Source organism: Pan troglodytes, chromosome 18 (assembly GCF_028858775.2).
Source record: "Pan troglodytes isolate AG18354 chromosome 18, NHGRI_mPanTro3-v2.0_pri, whole genome shotgun sequence".
NCBI classification, from domain to species: domain Eukaryota; kingdom Metazoa; phylum Chordata; class Mammalia; order Primates; family Hominidae; genus Pan; species Pan troglodytes.
The window spans coordinates 35,397,879-35,413,984 of NC_072416.2; the positions used below are offsets into that span (position 1 = coordinate 35,397,879).

At 50.6% G+C, this 16,106-nt stretch overlaps 1 protein-coding gene across 4 annotated transcripts in view; it reads left to right on the forward strand.

Annotated features, from left to right (window-relative positions):
* Window positions 1–14,867, forward strand: part of ITGAX (integrin subunit alpha X) — a 30,209-nt gene extending 15,342 nt beyond the window's left edge. For 2 of the 4 annotated variants that reach the window (XM_016929753.3, XM_054668339.2), the window contains 16 exons: window positions 515–645; window positions 765–928; window positions 1,061–1,215; window positions 1,810–1,941; window positions 2,029–2,102; window positions 2,671–2,812; window positions 6,226–6,342; window positions 6,427–6,506; window positions 6,609–6,692; window positions 11,446–11,524; window positions 11,635–11,742; window positions 11,860–11,943; window positions 12,144–12,257; window positions 12,401–12,502; window positions 12,775–12,885; window positions 13,747–14,867. In XM_016929753.3, coding sequence (XP_016785242.1) covers window positions 515–645; window positions 765–928; window positions 1,061–1,215; window positions 1,810–1,941; window positions 2,029–2,102; window positions 2,671–2,812; window positions 6,226–6,342; window positions 6,427–6,506; window positions 6,609–6,692; window positions 11,446–11,524; window positions 11,635–11,742; window positions 11,860–11,943; window positions 12,144–12,257; window positions 12,401–12,502; window positions 12,775–12,885; window positions 13,747–13,851 — 1,782 coding nt within the window. In that variant the 3' untranslated portion in view covers window positions 13,852–14,867. Of the gene's footprint in view, window positions 1–514; window positions 646–764; window positions 929–1,060; window positions 1,216–1,809; window positions 1,942–2,028; window positions 2,103–2,670; window positions 2,813–6,225; window positions 6,343–6,426; window positions 6,507–6,608; window positions 6,701–6,932; window positions 7,031–11,445; window positions 11,525–11,634; window positions 11,743–11,859; window positions 11,944–12,143; window positions 12,258–12,400; window positions 12,503–12,774; window positions 12,886–13,746 lie in introns of those variants that run through there. The other 2 variants (XR_010152585.1, XM_054668340.2) reach the window with 2 other exon arrangements.
* Window positions 14,868–16,106: the final 1,239 nt, after the last annotated feature.

Sequence of the window (16,106 nt, forward strand, 5' to 3'; positions counted from 1 at the left end):
TCTCTCCTGCATCTTTGCAATGAGGGAGGTGAGGTTGGATGAACTCTGAGGTCCCTTTCAGCCTTAATACTCATTGTGATATATTATTGACTGCTGGCTGTATCCTGGGTGCTGTTCGAAGAACTGTAGGAATTCCTCTCCTGAGCATGGCTAAACTCTGAGCTAATAGTATCATTATGTGAAAGATGAGGAAACGGAGGCACAGACAGATTGAGTCCTTGCCCACGGCCTCGTGGCTCATACGTGGAGGAGTCAGAATTGGAACTAGAGACTGATCGAATGAATGACACTCGGGTCACCAGGACACCCTTCCAATCTCCACTCTTACATCTGTTTCTTAGCAATCATCTCCCAACTCCTACCTCCTCTTTTCAGGCTCTTCTTGGTGCCATCTGTTCACAACTCACCCCTTCTCTCCCTTTCCGATGGTCCTACCTCCATATTCCCCTTGTTACTTATTTCCAACTTCTTCCCCTACTTTCCATCTTGATTCACCCTTCTCTCCTCTGGCCAGCGGATCGCGGGCTCCCAGCTCTCCTCCAGGCTGCAGTATTTTGGGCAGGCGCTGAGCGGGGGTCAAGACCTCACCCAGGATGGACTGGTGGACCTGGCTGTGGGGGCCCGAGGCCAGGTGCTCCTGCTCAGGTGAGAGCAGCCTTTCTCAGAGGCTCCCCAGGTGGTCCTAGGTTCAGATGGGGGTGCCCACCCCACGTGGTGCTCCCAGGAGCCGACGGCCTGTCCTCAGCTCGGTGCTCTGCCCGCAGGACCAGACCTGTGCTCTGGGTGGGGGTGAGCATGCAGTTCATACCTGCCGAGATCCCCAGGTCTGCGTTTGAGTGTCGGGAGCAGGTGGTCTCTGAGCAGACCCTGGTACAGTCCAACATCTGCCTTTACATTGACAAACGTTCTAAGAACCTGCTTGGGAGCCGTGAGTCCCCTCCCCTCCAACCCAGGACACCCTGACCTCTGGAGTCCCCCATCCCAGGCCCCTGTCTCCCACCCTGCTCATTGTCCACCCAAGGAGTTCCTGTCTCAACGCCGTCCCTGCGACCGCCTACAGGTGACCTCCAAAGCTCCGTGACCTTGGACCTGGCCCTCGACCCTGGCCGCCTGAGTCCCCGTGCCACCTTCCAGGAAACAAAGAACCGGAGTCTGAGCCGAGTCCGAGTCCTCGGGCTGAAGGCACACTGTGAAAACTTCAACCTGCTGCTCCCGGTGCGTCTGGGCATGAACGTGGGTGGCGGCTGCGCTGGGGCTGGCAGAAGGCAGGGCAGGGAGAGAACAGGCTGTGTTCCGGCCTCCCTGTGGCTCAGCCCAGCACAGGACCAGCCATGCAGGATGTGCTTACTGCACGTTAGCCAGTGAGTGAGTGAGCGAGCAAACAAGTGATGAGATCGGCTGCAATTTCCAGGGGCCACACGGTTGGATTTCAGGAAAGAGAATTGGGCAGCCTGAGAGAGCTCTGGGGCTTCCGGCTGGGCTTTTTTTCAGGCATTCACTGGACAGGGGTTTATCGAGCTGCTCCTGGGAGACAGGCCTTGCCCTGGGGGCCAGGGGCATAGCGGTGGCCAAAACAGCCATTGCTGATCGGGAGGTCTGGGGGGAGGAGGAAAAAAACAAAGACAAACAAGGGGAGAGAACAGAGAGGGTGTCAGGGAGGCCTCCTGAAGGCGGTGACGCTGAGCAGGCCCTGGAGGAAGCTGAAGCCGCGTGGGAGCTGGGCAGAGGCAGGATAAGAACTGCGGATGAGGCCGAGCGCAGCTCTTACCCTCCCCTTACCCTCCGCTCCCCGCGACGCCCGTCCCCCAGAGCTGCGTGGAGGACTCTGTGACCCCCATTACCTTGCGTCTGAACTTCACGCTGGTGGGCAAGCCCCTCCCTGCCTTCAGAAACCTGCGGCCTATGCTGGCCGCCGATGCTCAGAGATACTTCACGGCCTCTGTGAGTCCTGGCACTGGGTCTCCCAGAGAGGGTGCACAGCGTGGGGCCTGGGTCTCGGAGAAAACCCCCCGTTGCCTTCCCACGCAGCTACCCTTTGAGAAGAACTGTGGAGCCGACCATATCTGCCAGGACAATCTCGGCATCTCCTTCAGCTTCCCAGGGTGAGCGCCCCCACCTTAGACCTGCCCTACTGCCCCAGCCTCCTTCCTGGAATCTGGGACTCCTGTCTCTGGCTCTCCCTAACATTGTCTCATCCTATAGTCAAAACCCAGGTGTCTTGGCTGGGCACAGTGGCTCACGCCTGTAATCCCAGCACTTTGGGAGGCCGAGGTGGGAGGATCTTTTGAGGCCAGGAGTTAGGGATCAGCCTGGGCAACAGAGCGAGATCCCATTTCCACAAAAACAAAACAACAACAACAACAACAACAACAACATCACTTGAGTGTGGTAGAGCATGCCTATAGTCCCAGCTACTTGGGAGGCTGAAGCTTAAGGATTGCTTGAGCTCTGGAGTTGGAGGCTGCAGTGAGCCATAATCACACCACTGCACTCCAGCCTGGGTGAAAGAGCAGGACTCTGTCTCTTAAAAAAAAAAAAAAAAAGAAGAAGAAGAACCCAGGTGTCCGTCCCCTGTCTATCTCCCAAATCCCCACCCACCCCATTTTATCCCAGACCATTTCTAGCCTCAGTCACAGAATCATCTTCTCCTTCCCCTCACCTGATACCCAGCTTGAAGACCCTGCTGGTGGGGAGTAACCTGGAGCTGAACGCAGAAGTGATGGTGTGGAATGACGGGGAAGACTCCTACGGAACCACCATCACCTTCTCCCACCCCGCAGGACTGTCCTACCGCTACGTGGCAGAGGGCCAGGTGCACCCTCTGGGGAAGGAGGAGGAGGCAGGGCTGGGCGTTAGCGTAGAATCCCATGCGGTTCAGAACCCGGGCTGGGCTTGGAGGTGGTAGTGCCATCTGGGGCACGCCTCCGCTCGTGTGGGTGTTCAACTTTGGGCATTGCAGTTTAAGGACACTGACTATCAGGAATGATTTCCTGAGAGGCCGCTAATGTGGAGACAGAGGGGAACCTGCCCAAATTTCTTTCTATTCCATATTATATCAATATTCCTCTTTTAAATGAAAACATACCTCAGCCTTCAAATATTTTAAAACACTGTTCTGTAGAAGCAAGGGGTTGAATTTATTGGTCACTCTACATTAAGGCTTGGCGACCTTTTTCTATAAAGGGCTAGATAGTAAATATTTCAGCTTCGTGGTCCGCGTGGTCTGTGTCACAGCTGCTAACCTCTGGTGTTGTGGAATGAAAGCAGCCATTGACATGAATGAGTTTATGAGTGAATATACCTGCGATGCAGTAAAACTTTATAAAAATAGGTAGTGGCTGTTGGTTGCCAATCCCTGCTTTAAAATGCAGAACTAGGACCACGGGGAGTCAAAGAGAACCAGATTTTTTAAACAAAAATGTTATTATGGCTGGGAGTGGTGGCTCACGCCTGTAATCCCAGGACTTTGGGAGGCTGAGGCAGGCGGATCACCTGAGGTCAGGAGTTTGAGACCAGCCTGGCCAACATGGTGAAACCCCATCTCTACGAAAAATACAAAAATTAGCTGGGTGTGGTGGCAGGTGCCTGTGATCCCAGCTACTGGGGAGGCCGAGGTGAGAGAACTGCTTGAACCCGGAAGACGGAGGTTGCAGTGAGCTGAGATTGTGCCACTGCACTCCAGCCTGGACAACAGAGCAAGACTCTGTCTAAAAAAAAAAAAGTTATTATGAAAAATTTAAAACATTTACAAAAGTAGAAAGTAGTTCAACAAACCTCCCCAAAACTTGTCACCTAGATTCAACAATTAGCAGCATTTTGCCACATTTGTTTCATCAATTGTTCCCCTTTGCTAAGGTATTTTCTTTATTTCTTTATTTTTGAGACAGGGTTTTGCTCTGTCACACAGGCTGGAGTGCAGTGGCACAATTTCAGCTTACTGTAGCCTCGACCTCCTGGGCTCAAGCGATCCTCCCATCTCAGCCTCCTGAGTAGCTAGAACCACATGCACACACCACCACACCTGGCTAATTTTTTAATTTTTTTTGTAGAGTTGGGGTCTACAAATGCTGCCCAAGCCGGTCTCTAACTCGTGGGTTCAAGCAGTCCTCCCATCTTAGCTTCCCAAAGTGTTGGAGTTACAGACATGAGCCACTGTGCCTGACCTGCTAAAGTATTTTAAAACAAATCTCAGACATGGGGGTCATTGTACTCCTCCTTATTCACTCTGCTGTGGTTTGAATGCATCACCCAATGTTCGTGTGTTGGACACTTAATCCCCAATGCAACAGTGTTGAAAGGTGAAACCTTTTAAAGGTGATTAGGTTATGAGGGCTTTGCCCTCATGAATGGATGAATACTATTATCTCAAGAGTAGATTAGTTATTTCAGGAGTGGGTTTCCTTCCTTCCTTTCTTCTTTCTTTTTCTTTCTTTCTTTTCCTTCTTTCTTTCTTTCCTTGAGAGGGTCTTGCTCTGTTGCCCAGGCTAGGGTGCAGTGGCACGATCTTGGCTCACTGCAGCCTCTGCCTCCCGAGTTCAAGCAATTCTTGTGCCTCAGCCTCCTGAGTAGCTGGGATTACAGGCGCCCACTGCCACGCCCAGCTAAGTTTTGCATTTTTAGTAGAGATGGGGTTTCACCATGTTGGGCAGTCTGGTCTTGAACTCCTGACCTCAAATGATCCACCCGATTCGGCCTCCCGAAGTACTAGGATTACAGGCGTAAGCCACAGAGCCTAGCCCAGGAGTGGGTTTCTAATTAAAGGATGAGTTTGGCCCCCTTTCCCTCTCACTCTCACATGCACTGCCTTGCACATGCAGCACAAAGGCCCTCACCAGATGCTGGTGCCATGTTCTTGGACTTCCCAGCCTCCAGAACCACAAAGCTTCTATTGATACATTACCTAGTTTGCGGTAATCTGTTATAGCAGCAGGGAACAGACAAAGACACACGCTATAGTTCTGAACAATGAGGACCTCTTATATGACCTCAACACCATTATCACACCCAATGAAATAAGTGATTCCTTGGTATTAAGATCATAGTCAAAATTGTGTAACTGTCTCAAAAATATCTTTTTACTTCTGGTCTATTTGAACGAAAATTCGAACTAGGTCCATACATGATGGTTGGTTGTTATTTCTGCTGCCTCTCTTAGTCTAATATTCCCAGCGGAAGCACATTTTGATTAATGTATAAAAGAACACAGCAGGAAAGGCCATCTCTTGCATGTGAGGGGTGATCACTGTCAATGAAAGTGCTCCTAGACATATCAACCAAATGTAATGGGTGGACCTTTGCTGAATATTGATTTTAACAAATGAGCTATAAAATAACATTTTTGGAGACAATCTAAGAAAATAGAACACGACCAGTATATTGGTATATTAAGGAGTAATTGTTAATTTTGTTGGCTGTGATTTGTTGGTTCTTGTGGTTACATTTAAAATACCCTTATCTGTTGGTGGTATACACTGAAGTATTTCTAGATGAAACAATATGGTGTTTGGAATGTGCTTTAAAGTGTTCAGAAAGAGAACATAGTAGAAACAAGAGTAGAAAAATGTTGGTTACTTAAAATGAGTGACGGTTATATGGGGTTGATTTTCCAGTCTCTCTATTTTTGAATGTGTTCCAAATTTTCCATAATAAGAGGCCTTTAAAATAACAATAAAAGGTGAACATTTTAATACATTTGAGATTTCTACTTTGGAAGAAAGTTTGACCAGATAGCTATGGGGGAGCTTTTAAAAACGTAACCTTGGCTGGACATGGTGGCTCATACCTGTAATCCTAGTGTTTTGGGGGGACAAGATGGGAGGATTGCTTGAGGCCAGGAGTTCAAGACCAGCCTGGGCAATATAGCGAGGTCCCATTTATAAAAAAATTTTTTTTAAATTAGCCAGGCATGGTGGTGGTGTGTGCCTGTAGTCCTAGCTACTCAGGAGGCTGAGGCAAGAGGATGGCTTGAGGCCAGAGTTTGAGGCTGAAGTGAGCTGTGATTGCATCACTGCTTTCTAGCCTGGGTGACAGAGTGAGACCTGGTCTCAAAAAACAAACAAACAAACAAACAAAAACATAAGCTTAAGGTGGGCTCCAGGAAGCTTCATCACTACTTCGTGGCGTGTCTTTGGAATGCTGTTATATTAGGTTGGTGCAAAAGTAATTGTGGTTTTTGCCATTGCTTTCAATTTCAACTAATACTCCTCTACTTTTTCTCATGCCTAGAAACAAGGGGAGCTGCGTTCCCTGCACCTGACATGTGACAGTGCCCCAGTTGGGAGCCAGGGCACCTGGAGCACCAGCTGCAGAATCAACCACCTCATCTTCCGTGGCGGCGCCCAGGTCAGCCTGGCTTCTGTCCCCTCACTGCTCCCCTGCCCCACCCTGACTTTACTGCTCTGTGACCTCTCAGTTCCTTTTCCTCAGATCACCTTCTTGGCTACCTTTGACGTCTCCCCCAAGGCTGTCCTGGGAGACCGGCTGCTTCTGACAGCCAATGTGAGCAGGTGAGCCGGGCCAGGCCAGGGGCAGTGCCCCTCATCTCCAGCCTCACACCCCATTCTTCTCCTCTGGGGCCTTTGGCAACTGGGTCTCTCCTCTTTCTCCAGTGAGAACAACACTCCCAGGACCAGCAAGACCACCTTCCAGCTGGAGCTCCCGGTGAAGTATGCCGTCTACACTGTGGTTAGCAGGTCAGCAGGTACCCCACTGCAGGAAAAAGGGTTCTTCTCTCTGACCCTGATGGGGGTGGATCTCACCCCCTGCAGCAGCTGAACATGAGCTGTGTTAAGTTTTGTGTGGTAGCTAATACTGCCAGCAGCACTTACCAGTCAACACATTTGTTTTGTTTTGGTTTTGGTTTCCTTTTATCTTTGATTCAATTATTATTATTATTATTGTTTTTTGAGACAGAGTTTTCTCTCATTGCCCAGGCTGGAGTGCAATGGCATGATCTCGGCTCACTGCAACCTCCGCCTCCTGGGTTCAAGTGATTCTCCTGCCTCAGCCTCCTGAGTAGCTGGGATTACAGGTGCGCGCCACCACACCCAGTTAATTTTTGTATTTTTAGTAGAAACGGGGTTTCACCATGTTGGCTAGGATGGTCTCCAACTCCTGACCTCAGGTGATCCACCCGCCTTGGCCTCCCAAAGTGATGGGATTACAGGCATGAGCCACCATGCCTGGCCTATTTTCTAAATTTTTATTTCAACTTTGATGTTAGATTCGGGGGTACCTGTACAGATTTGTTACATGGGAATATTGCATGATGCTGAGATTTTGGGTACAAATCCCACCATTATGGTAATGAACGCAGAACCCGATAGGTAATTTTTCAACCCCTGCCCCTCCCTGCACTCTCTAGTGGTCCACAGTGTCTATTGTTTCCATCTTTGTGTCCATGTTTGCTCAGTGCTTACCTCCCACGTGTAAGTGAGAACATGTGGTATTTGATTTTCTGTTCCCTCGCTAATTTGCTTAGGATTATGGACTCCAGCTCCATCTATGTTACTGCAGAGGACATGATTTCATTCTCCTTATGGCTGCACAGTATTCCGTGGTGTATATGCACCATGTATATGTACATTTTCCTTATCCCACAGATGGGCATCTAGGTTGATTCCATGTCTTTGCTATTGTGAATAGCACAGCAATGAACATATGAGTGCATGTCTCTTTTTGGTAGAATGATTTATTTTTGGGAAAGGGGGGATATATCCACTAATGAGATTGCTTGCTCAAATGGTAGCTCTGTGTTTAAGTTTGTTGAGAACTTAAACTACTTTCCACAGTAACTGAACTAATTTATTTCCCCACCAACATTGTGTGAGTTCCTTTTTCTCTGCAGCCTCATCAGCATCTGCTGTTTTTGACTTTTTAATAATATTCACTCTGACTGGTGTGAGATGGTTTCTCATTTTGGTTTTGATTTGCATTTCTCTGATGACTAGTAATGCTGAGCATTTTTTCATACATTTTTTGGCCACTTGTATAATGTTCTTTTTATTTTACTTTTTTGTTAATGTTTTATTACTGAAACACCATATATATTATTTTGAGAAGTGTCTGTTGGTATCCTTTGCCCATTTTTTTTTTTTTTTTTTTTTGAGATGGAGTCTCACTCTGCTGCCCAGGCTGGAGTGCAGTGGCGTGATCTTGGCTCACTGCAACCTCTGCCTCCCAAGTTCAAGTTCAAGCAATTCTTCTGCATCAGCCGCTGGAGTAGCTGGGATTACAGGCATGCACCACCACGCTCGGCTAATTTTTGTATTTTTAGTGGAGACAAGGTTTCATCATGTTGGCCAGGCTGGTTTCGAACTCCTGACCTCAAGTGATCCACCCTCCTCGGCCTCCCAAGGTGCTGGGATTATGGGCGTGAACTATCATGTCTGGATGTCAACAAGTGTTTATTGTGGGCTAGTTATGATAATAATAATTGTGATGTTATTATCATTATATCCCAGTTTTAATAGAGGTTACTGAAGCCTTTCTCAAAAGCACCAAGATTCTCTTGGCTTCCCCAGGAGATACGAGACATGTCTCTACCTTTGATCTTCTTCTAAGCCTCACTGGGGAGCAGTGTCCAAGCCCGAATTCCATCTAGGGCCACTGTGGTTCTCTATTACAGGGGCGCGGGGGATGTGGGTTTCCGAGATGGGGCTAGGACCCCTTGTAAGGAGAGGCCTCAGTTAACACGGAAGGGTCCACAGCATCGAGGGGCCCTTGGCATCTGGACGGGACATTTCTTCTTGTCTTGGGAATACACTTGTACACTGCAGGGCTTTTAGAAGCCCCTCTTCCTCTTCCCAGTACCCCTGGGGAAGGATAGGGACAGATGACCTGCCTGCCACAGAGGCCGTATATCAGGGAGAAGCTGGGTAAAAATATAGGGCTGGCTGGGTGTGGTGGTTCATGCCTGTAATCCCAGCACTTTGGGAGGCTGAGGCGGGTGGATCACCTTAGGTCAGGAGTTCGAGACCAGCCTGGCCATGGCCAACATGGAGAAACCCCATCTCTACTGAAAACACAAAAATTAGCTGGGTGTGGTGGCAGGCGCTTGTAATCCCAGCTACTTGGGAGGCTGAGGCATGAGAATCACTTGAACCCGGGAGGTGGAGGTTGCAGTGAGCCGAGATTGCACCATTGCACTCCAGCCTGGGCGACAAGAGCAAAACTCCGCCTCAAAAAGAAAAGAAAAAAAAAAAGGCCTTGAAACGCTGCCAGAGAGGGTGAGATAAGGTGTTTGAAACTAAAAGGTCAGGTGTTTCAGCAGACACCTTCCTTCAGCCAATGCCTTCCTCGAATTTGCTGTGTGCCAGGCAGGGTGCTGTGGTTATTTTCCATACATTCATTTGACATTCATCGAAGATTTACTAAGCCCCCATTATGTGTGATCAAAACCAGACATGAACCCTCGCCCTTGTGGGGTGTGCCTTGCTGGATGTTCTCCTGTGCCTGGTGTTTCCCACTCTCACCTGCACCTGCATGCGTGGAGGCTCCCAGCCAGGTGCACGCTCTGAGCTCGTGTGCTGGGGTGTGCCCCAGGCTCTCATACCCCTTGGCAGGGGACCCACAGGCAGGGCTCACCTACTCTAGGCATGTGTGGTCCACAGCTTGGCCACACATGGCAGGTGTGATCCACAGCTTGGCCACACATGGCAGGTGTGACTCTGTGGGTTAGGGCACAGGGAGTGCCAGGTTGGGGCATTTCTGGGGGAGGCCAAGGTGGGAGGATTGCTTGAGGTCAGGAGTTCAGGATCAGCCTGGGCAATATAGTGAGACCCTAGCTCTACAAAAAATTGGCAGAGGAGGAATGAGGCTTCAGAGTAGGCATGGTGGGCTGGTGTTTGGACTATGCCAGCTGGAGGACAGGTGCCGGAAGAGTGAAGCAGTGAGGCAGTGGTGAGACTGGCCACCTGTGTGATGGTCCTAGCTGCCCACCAGGTCTCCAGGCTTGTGCCCAAAAAGGGCTCAGGAGGTGTTAAACTGAGACCTCATGAAGAGTCTGCTGTGGGCCCTCCCTCCCCTCCAAGCCCCAGGCCCGGAAAAGCCAAGGAAATGGGAAAAAAGGGCCCCCGGGGAGGTATGTGGGGGACTGGGAAGGGGCAATGCTCAGTAGCATTTGGTCAACAGCGTCAGCCTGGGCCACCCCAACTCTGTGCTGTGTCCCACAGAGCCCTGGCATCCTACATCCCCACAAAGGGATGGAAGGAAAGCGGAGGGGCAGGCCATGGCCCCTGCTCTCCTGCAGTCAGTGGCAGAGCTCTCTGCTCCGTTCATTGTACCAACTACCCGGCCCCACTGGCAGCCTCCTCTGCAGGCAGCTATGAGCTCTTTGCACTCATTTTTTTTTTTTTTAAAGCCCAGGTCTTGCTCTGTTGCTCAGGCTGGAGTGCAGTGGTGTGATCACAGCTCACAGCAGCCTTGAACTCCTCTTGGGCTCAAGCGAGCCTCCCACCTCAGCCTCCCAAGTAGTTGAGACTACAGATGTGTGCCACCATGCCTGGCTAATTTAAAAAATTGTTTTGGAGAGATGGGGTCTTGCTATGTTGCCCAGGCTGATCTTGAATCCTGGCCTCAAGTGATCCTCCCACCTCAACCTCCCAAAGTGCTGGGATTGCAGGTGTGAGCCACTGCACTCAGCCAATTAGCACTTGTTTGAAGCCCAGCCCTGCTTTTCTAGACTCTCTCTCTCTTTTTTTTTTTTTTTTGAGACCAAGTCTCACTGTGTTGCCCAGGCTGGAGTGCAGTGGTACCATCTCTGCTCACTGCAACCTCTGCCTCCTGGCTCCAAGCAATTCTCGTGCCTCAGCCTCCCAAGTAGCTGGGATTACAGGCACCCACCACCACACCTGGCTAATTTTTGTATTTTTAGTAGAGACGGTGTTTCTCCATGTTGGCCAGGCTGGTCTTGAACTCCCGACCTCAGGTGATCTGCCTGTCTCAGCCTGTCAAAGTGCTGGGATTATAGGCGTGAGCACTGTGCCTGGCCTCTAAACTCTCTCTCTCTGTTTTTTTTTTTTTGAGAGAGAGAGTCTTGCTCTGTCATTCAGTGGCGTGATCTTGGCTCACTGCAACCTCTGTCCCCCGGGCTCAAACAATTCTCCTGTCTCAGCCTCCCGAGTAGTTGGGATTACAGGTGCACACCATCATGCCCGGCTAATTTTTGTATTTTTAGTAGAGACAGGGTTTCACCATGTTGGCCAGGGTGATCTCGAACTCCTAATCTCAGGTGATCCGCCCATCTCAGCATCTCAAAGTGCTGGGATTACAGGCCTGAGCCACCGCGCCTGGCCTCTAAACTCTCTTATAACCTAACTCAGCCACAGCCCTCATTCCAGGACATTCCAAGGCGCCACCGACCACCTGTCCTCTCATGCTCTAGCCAATGCCTTCTGCAGATGCCCCATGGTAGTTCACATCCACTTATGCGTCTTCTCTCTCCAGCCACGAACAATTCACCAAATACCTCAACTTCTCAGAGTCTGAGGAGAAGGAAAGCCATGTGGCCATGCACAGATACCAGGCAGGTGGTGGAGATGCAGGAGACTGGGCTGGGGTGGGAGGCTGGGAGCCGGAGACTGGGGAGGGATTTGGGCTTTGGCGTGGGCTCTGCCCTCAGTGCCCTCTGTGCAGGTCAATAACCTGGGACAGAGGGACCTGCCTGTCAGCATCAACTTCTGGGTGCCTGTGGAGCTGAACCAGGAGGCTGTGTGGATGGATGTGGAGGTCTCCCACCCTCAGGTACCAAAGGACTGCATGTGGCTCCTCCACGAATGCCCTTTCTACCTGGATTCCTTGTGCCCCATGTGGGTCCCTGATGTCCCAGCTGAGACACTTGTTCTCTGCATTTTCCCCCAGAACCCATCCCTTCGGTGCTCCTCAGAGAAAATCGCACCCCCAGCATCTGACTTCCTGGCGCACATTCAGAAGAATCCTGTGCTGGTGAGGAGGGCTCTGGGCTGGCCCTCACTGTAGGCCCCACATCAGAGGAATTCAACCCAGGAGTTCATGTTCCACATCCATCCTGCTGAAGTACCCTCTTGCATTCAGATATGGCCGCTGCCCTCAAATCACACCGTGTAATGCTGCCTCCCACCTTCACACTCATCTTTCTCAGCCCCATGCTATTTATCTGCCCCCAGGACTGCTCCATTGCTGGCTGCCTGCGGTTCCGCTGTGACGTCCCCTCCTTCAGCGTCCAGGAGGAGCTGGATTTCACCCTGAAGGGCAACCTCAGCTTTGGCTGGGTCCGCCAGGTGTGTGGGCACAACGACAGAGCCCCTGCCCCAGACTCAGGCGGGACCTGGCATGTCTGTGCCCATCTGCAAGCCAGGGCACCCCCAGAGCTCTGAGCCTCCCCCAGAGCCAGTTCAACAGGTTTCCCCCAACCCCTTTGCAGACATTGCAGAAGAAGGTGTCGGTCGTGAGTGTGGCTGAAATTACGTTCGACACATCCGTGTACTCCCAGCTTCCAGGACAGGAGGCATTTATGAGAGCTCAGGTAGAGACCATGTGGAGGGCAGCGACCAGGCTGGAAAGAGGGCCCCTAGGGCTACATCTGTGGTGCTGGGTGGGGGGTTTGCAAGCCTTGGGGGAGGAGGGCGAAGGCCTCTGGGCAGGACAGCTGTCCCTAAGGGCACGGGTGCTGCTGTGTCTCACCTCTTGGAGCAGGGCCTGGGGAAGGAGGGGAGGGAGTTAAAAGTTGGGGAGCCTGGGAGGAGTCTGGGATAGTAGGAGGATGGGAGTGCTCTGACAGGGTCACTTCCACTTCAGACGACAACGGTGCTGGAGAAGTACAAGGTCCACAACCCCACCCCCCTCATCGTAGGCAGCTCCATTGGGGGTCTGTTGCTGCTGGCACTCATCACAGCGGTACTGTACAAAGTGAGTGTTTTATGCCACTCTTGACACCACCAGCATCTGGTACCGCTCTTTTTGCAGAGTGAGAAGGAGCTCACTTTGAAGGCAGAGGCACATTCTTACTGGGTCACTTCATATGAGAAACTGCCTCCCACCTGCAATGTTACCTGTCCCCAGTGGCCCCCTGCTTTGTGATTCCCAGGCTTCCTCTAATCTTTCTCCCTTTCTTTCCTGCTCTTCTCCATCATTCTACGTGTTTCCCTTGACAGCAGATTATCATATAAAAGCACAGACCTGGATTTGAATGTCGACATCACCACGGGTTCTTTTTGTCTTTGACCATAGGCCAGTGTCTGCTCCACTCTGGGCCTTGATTTCTCAATGTGAAGGTGATTCTACCCCAGCTCATAGAATTTTGGCTAAATCTAGGCTGGGCACGGTGGCTCATGGCTGTAATCCCAGCAGTTTGGGAGATCGAGGCAGGTGGATCACTTGAAGTCAGGAGTTAAGAGACCAGCCTGGCCTACCTGGTGAAACCCCGTCTCTACTAAAAATACAAAAATTAGTTGGGCATGGTGGCAGGTGGCTGTAATCCCAGATACTGAGGAGGCTGAGGCAGGAGAATTGCTTGAACCCAGGAGGTGGAGGTTGCAGTGAGCCGAGATCACACCACTGCACTCCAGCCTGGGCAACAGAGTGAGACTCCATCTCAAAAAGAAAATAATTTTGGCTAAATCTAGATGACATGATGCATATAAAGTTCCCAGTGCAGTGCTTTGAACCTAGCAAGGATTTCAGAAATAGTGACCCCTCTCCCTCAGTCATCTCTTTTCCTCTCTTCCACTGAATGGACTTCCTGAGTTTCTTCTTCGCCCTCCCCCCCAGGTTGGCTTCTTCAAGCGTCAGTACAAGGAAATGATGGAGGAGGCAAATGGACAAATTGCCCCAGAAAACGGGACACAGACCCCCAGCCCGCCCAGTGAGAAATGATCCCCTCTTTGCCTTGGACTTCTTCTCCCCGGCGAGTTTTCCCCACTTACTTACCCTCACCTGTCAGGCCTGACGGGGAGGAACCACTGCACCACTGAGAGAGGCTGGGATGAGCCTGCTTCCTGTCTTTGGGAGAAAACGTCTTGCTTGGGAAGGGGCCTTTGTCTTGTCAAGGTTCCAACTGGAAACCCTTAGGACAGGGTCCCTGCTGTGTTCCCCACAGGACTTGACTTGCAATTTCTACCTAGAAATACATGGACAATACCCCCAGGCCTCAGTCTCCCTTCTCCCGTGAGGCACGAATGATCTTTCTTTTCTTTCTTTTTTTTTTTTTTTTTGAGACGGAGTCTCGCTCTGTCACCCAGGCTGGAGTGCAATGGTGTGATCTCGGCTCACTGCAACCTCCGCCTCCTGGGTTCAAGTAATTCTGCTGTCTCAGCCTCCTGAGTAGCTGGGACTACAGGCACACGCCACCTCGCCCGGCCCGATCTTTCTAAAATACAGTTCTGAATATGCTGCTCATCCCCACCTGTCTTCAACAGCTCCCCATTACCCTCAGGACAATGTCTGAACTCTCCAGCTTTGCGTGAGAAGTCCCCTTCCATCCCAGAGGGTGGGCTTCAGGGCACACAGCATGAGAGGCTCTGTGCCCCCATCACCCTCGTTTCCAGTGAATTAGTGTCATGTCAGCATCAGCTCAGGGCTTCATCGTGGGGCTCTCAGTTCCGATTTCCCAGGCTGAATTGGGAGTGAGATGCCTGCATGCTGGGTTCTGCACAGTTGGCCTCCCGCGTTGGGCAACATTGCTGGCTGGAAGGGAGGAGCGCCCTCTAGGGAGGGACACGGCCCCGGTGCGGCTCCAGCTCACCCAGCCCCAGGGGCAGAAGAGACCCAACCACTTCTATTTTTTGAGGCTATGAATATAGTACCTGAAAAAATGCCAAGACATGATTATTTTTTTAAAAAGCGTACTTTAAATGTTTGTGTTAATAAATTAAAACATGCACAAAAAGATGCATCTACCGCTCTTGGGAAATATATCAAAGGTCTAAAAAAAAAAAAAGCCTTCTGTGGATATGAGTCCTGAAGGATGACACCCATGGGGTCCCTTTACCACGGTGGACCCTGGCCAGCCCTGAGGCCTGGGGCCAGGACAAGAAGTTAACCAGAGTAGGGTTGTGAATATCCCTCTCTTGGAAGTAACCTGACCTCTTAATCTGCTCACTCCACTCTCAGGGCTGGTGCCGATGGTAAGCTGGTGGAGCTGTCGGGTGGAGGGGGCATAGAATAGAGAAGGGACAACCTCCAGTGGCTACTTTTCCACCTGGCAAGGTCTCTGGAGTGACCAATACTCACAAGTGTTTCCTACAAGTCCTAGGATGTGTTGAAGGGCACACTGTCTGCATATAGTGAGTGATTGAAGAGCTCCCACATTGAGAGCTGCTGCCCACAATAAGGTCATTCTTGTTATTATGCCACCACCCTGGCATAAAGTTCATCATGGTGCTTGGCACTGAGCTGGGGGCCTCACAGGACAAGCCATTCCTGACCTCGGAGTGATGCCACTGCAGCTATCACCAGCAAGGGACCCGGGCCGTGTGGATGTTTCAATTAGAAAAACAGAAGGGAGGCAGTTGAGTGATTTGAAGGGAAGATGGAAAGTGGCCCTTTACCTCCAGCCAAAAATGTCTGTCCTATACATCAGCAGAGGGTCCAAAATCCCTGTGGATTTTGAAGCTTTTGAGTCCCCAGGATGACTAATTATTATGCAGTTTCCTCAGAAAGGGAATCAGAAGATAAGGCTTTGTAAGAATTCAGCCCTAATGGCTGGGCACAGTGGCTCATGCTTGTAATCCCAGCACTTTGGGAGGCCGAGGCAGGAGGATTGTTTGTGCTCAGAAATTTGAGACCACCCTGGGTAATATATTGAAACCTTGTGTCTACAAAAAAATTTAAAAATTACCCAGGCATGGTGGCATGTGCCTGTAGTCCCAGCTACTTGGTAGGCTGAAGCAGGAGGATCACTTGAGCCTGGGAGGTTGAGGATACAGTGAGCTGTGATTTGGACCACCACACTCCAGCCTGGGAAACAGAGCAAGATCATGTCTCAGAAAAAAAAAAAAAATTGACCGTAGAGTGGTGTTTCTCAGAATGTGTTCCACGAACCACTGGTGGTCAGTGATGGTCTTCTAAGTGGAAGGTTTTAGAGAAAAAGAGCAAGAAACCCATACATCTCAAACATTTGAAACTAGTGA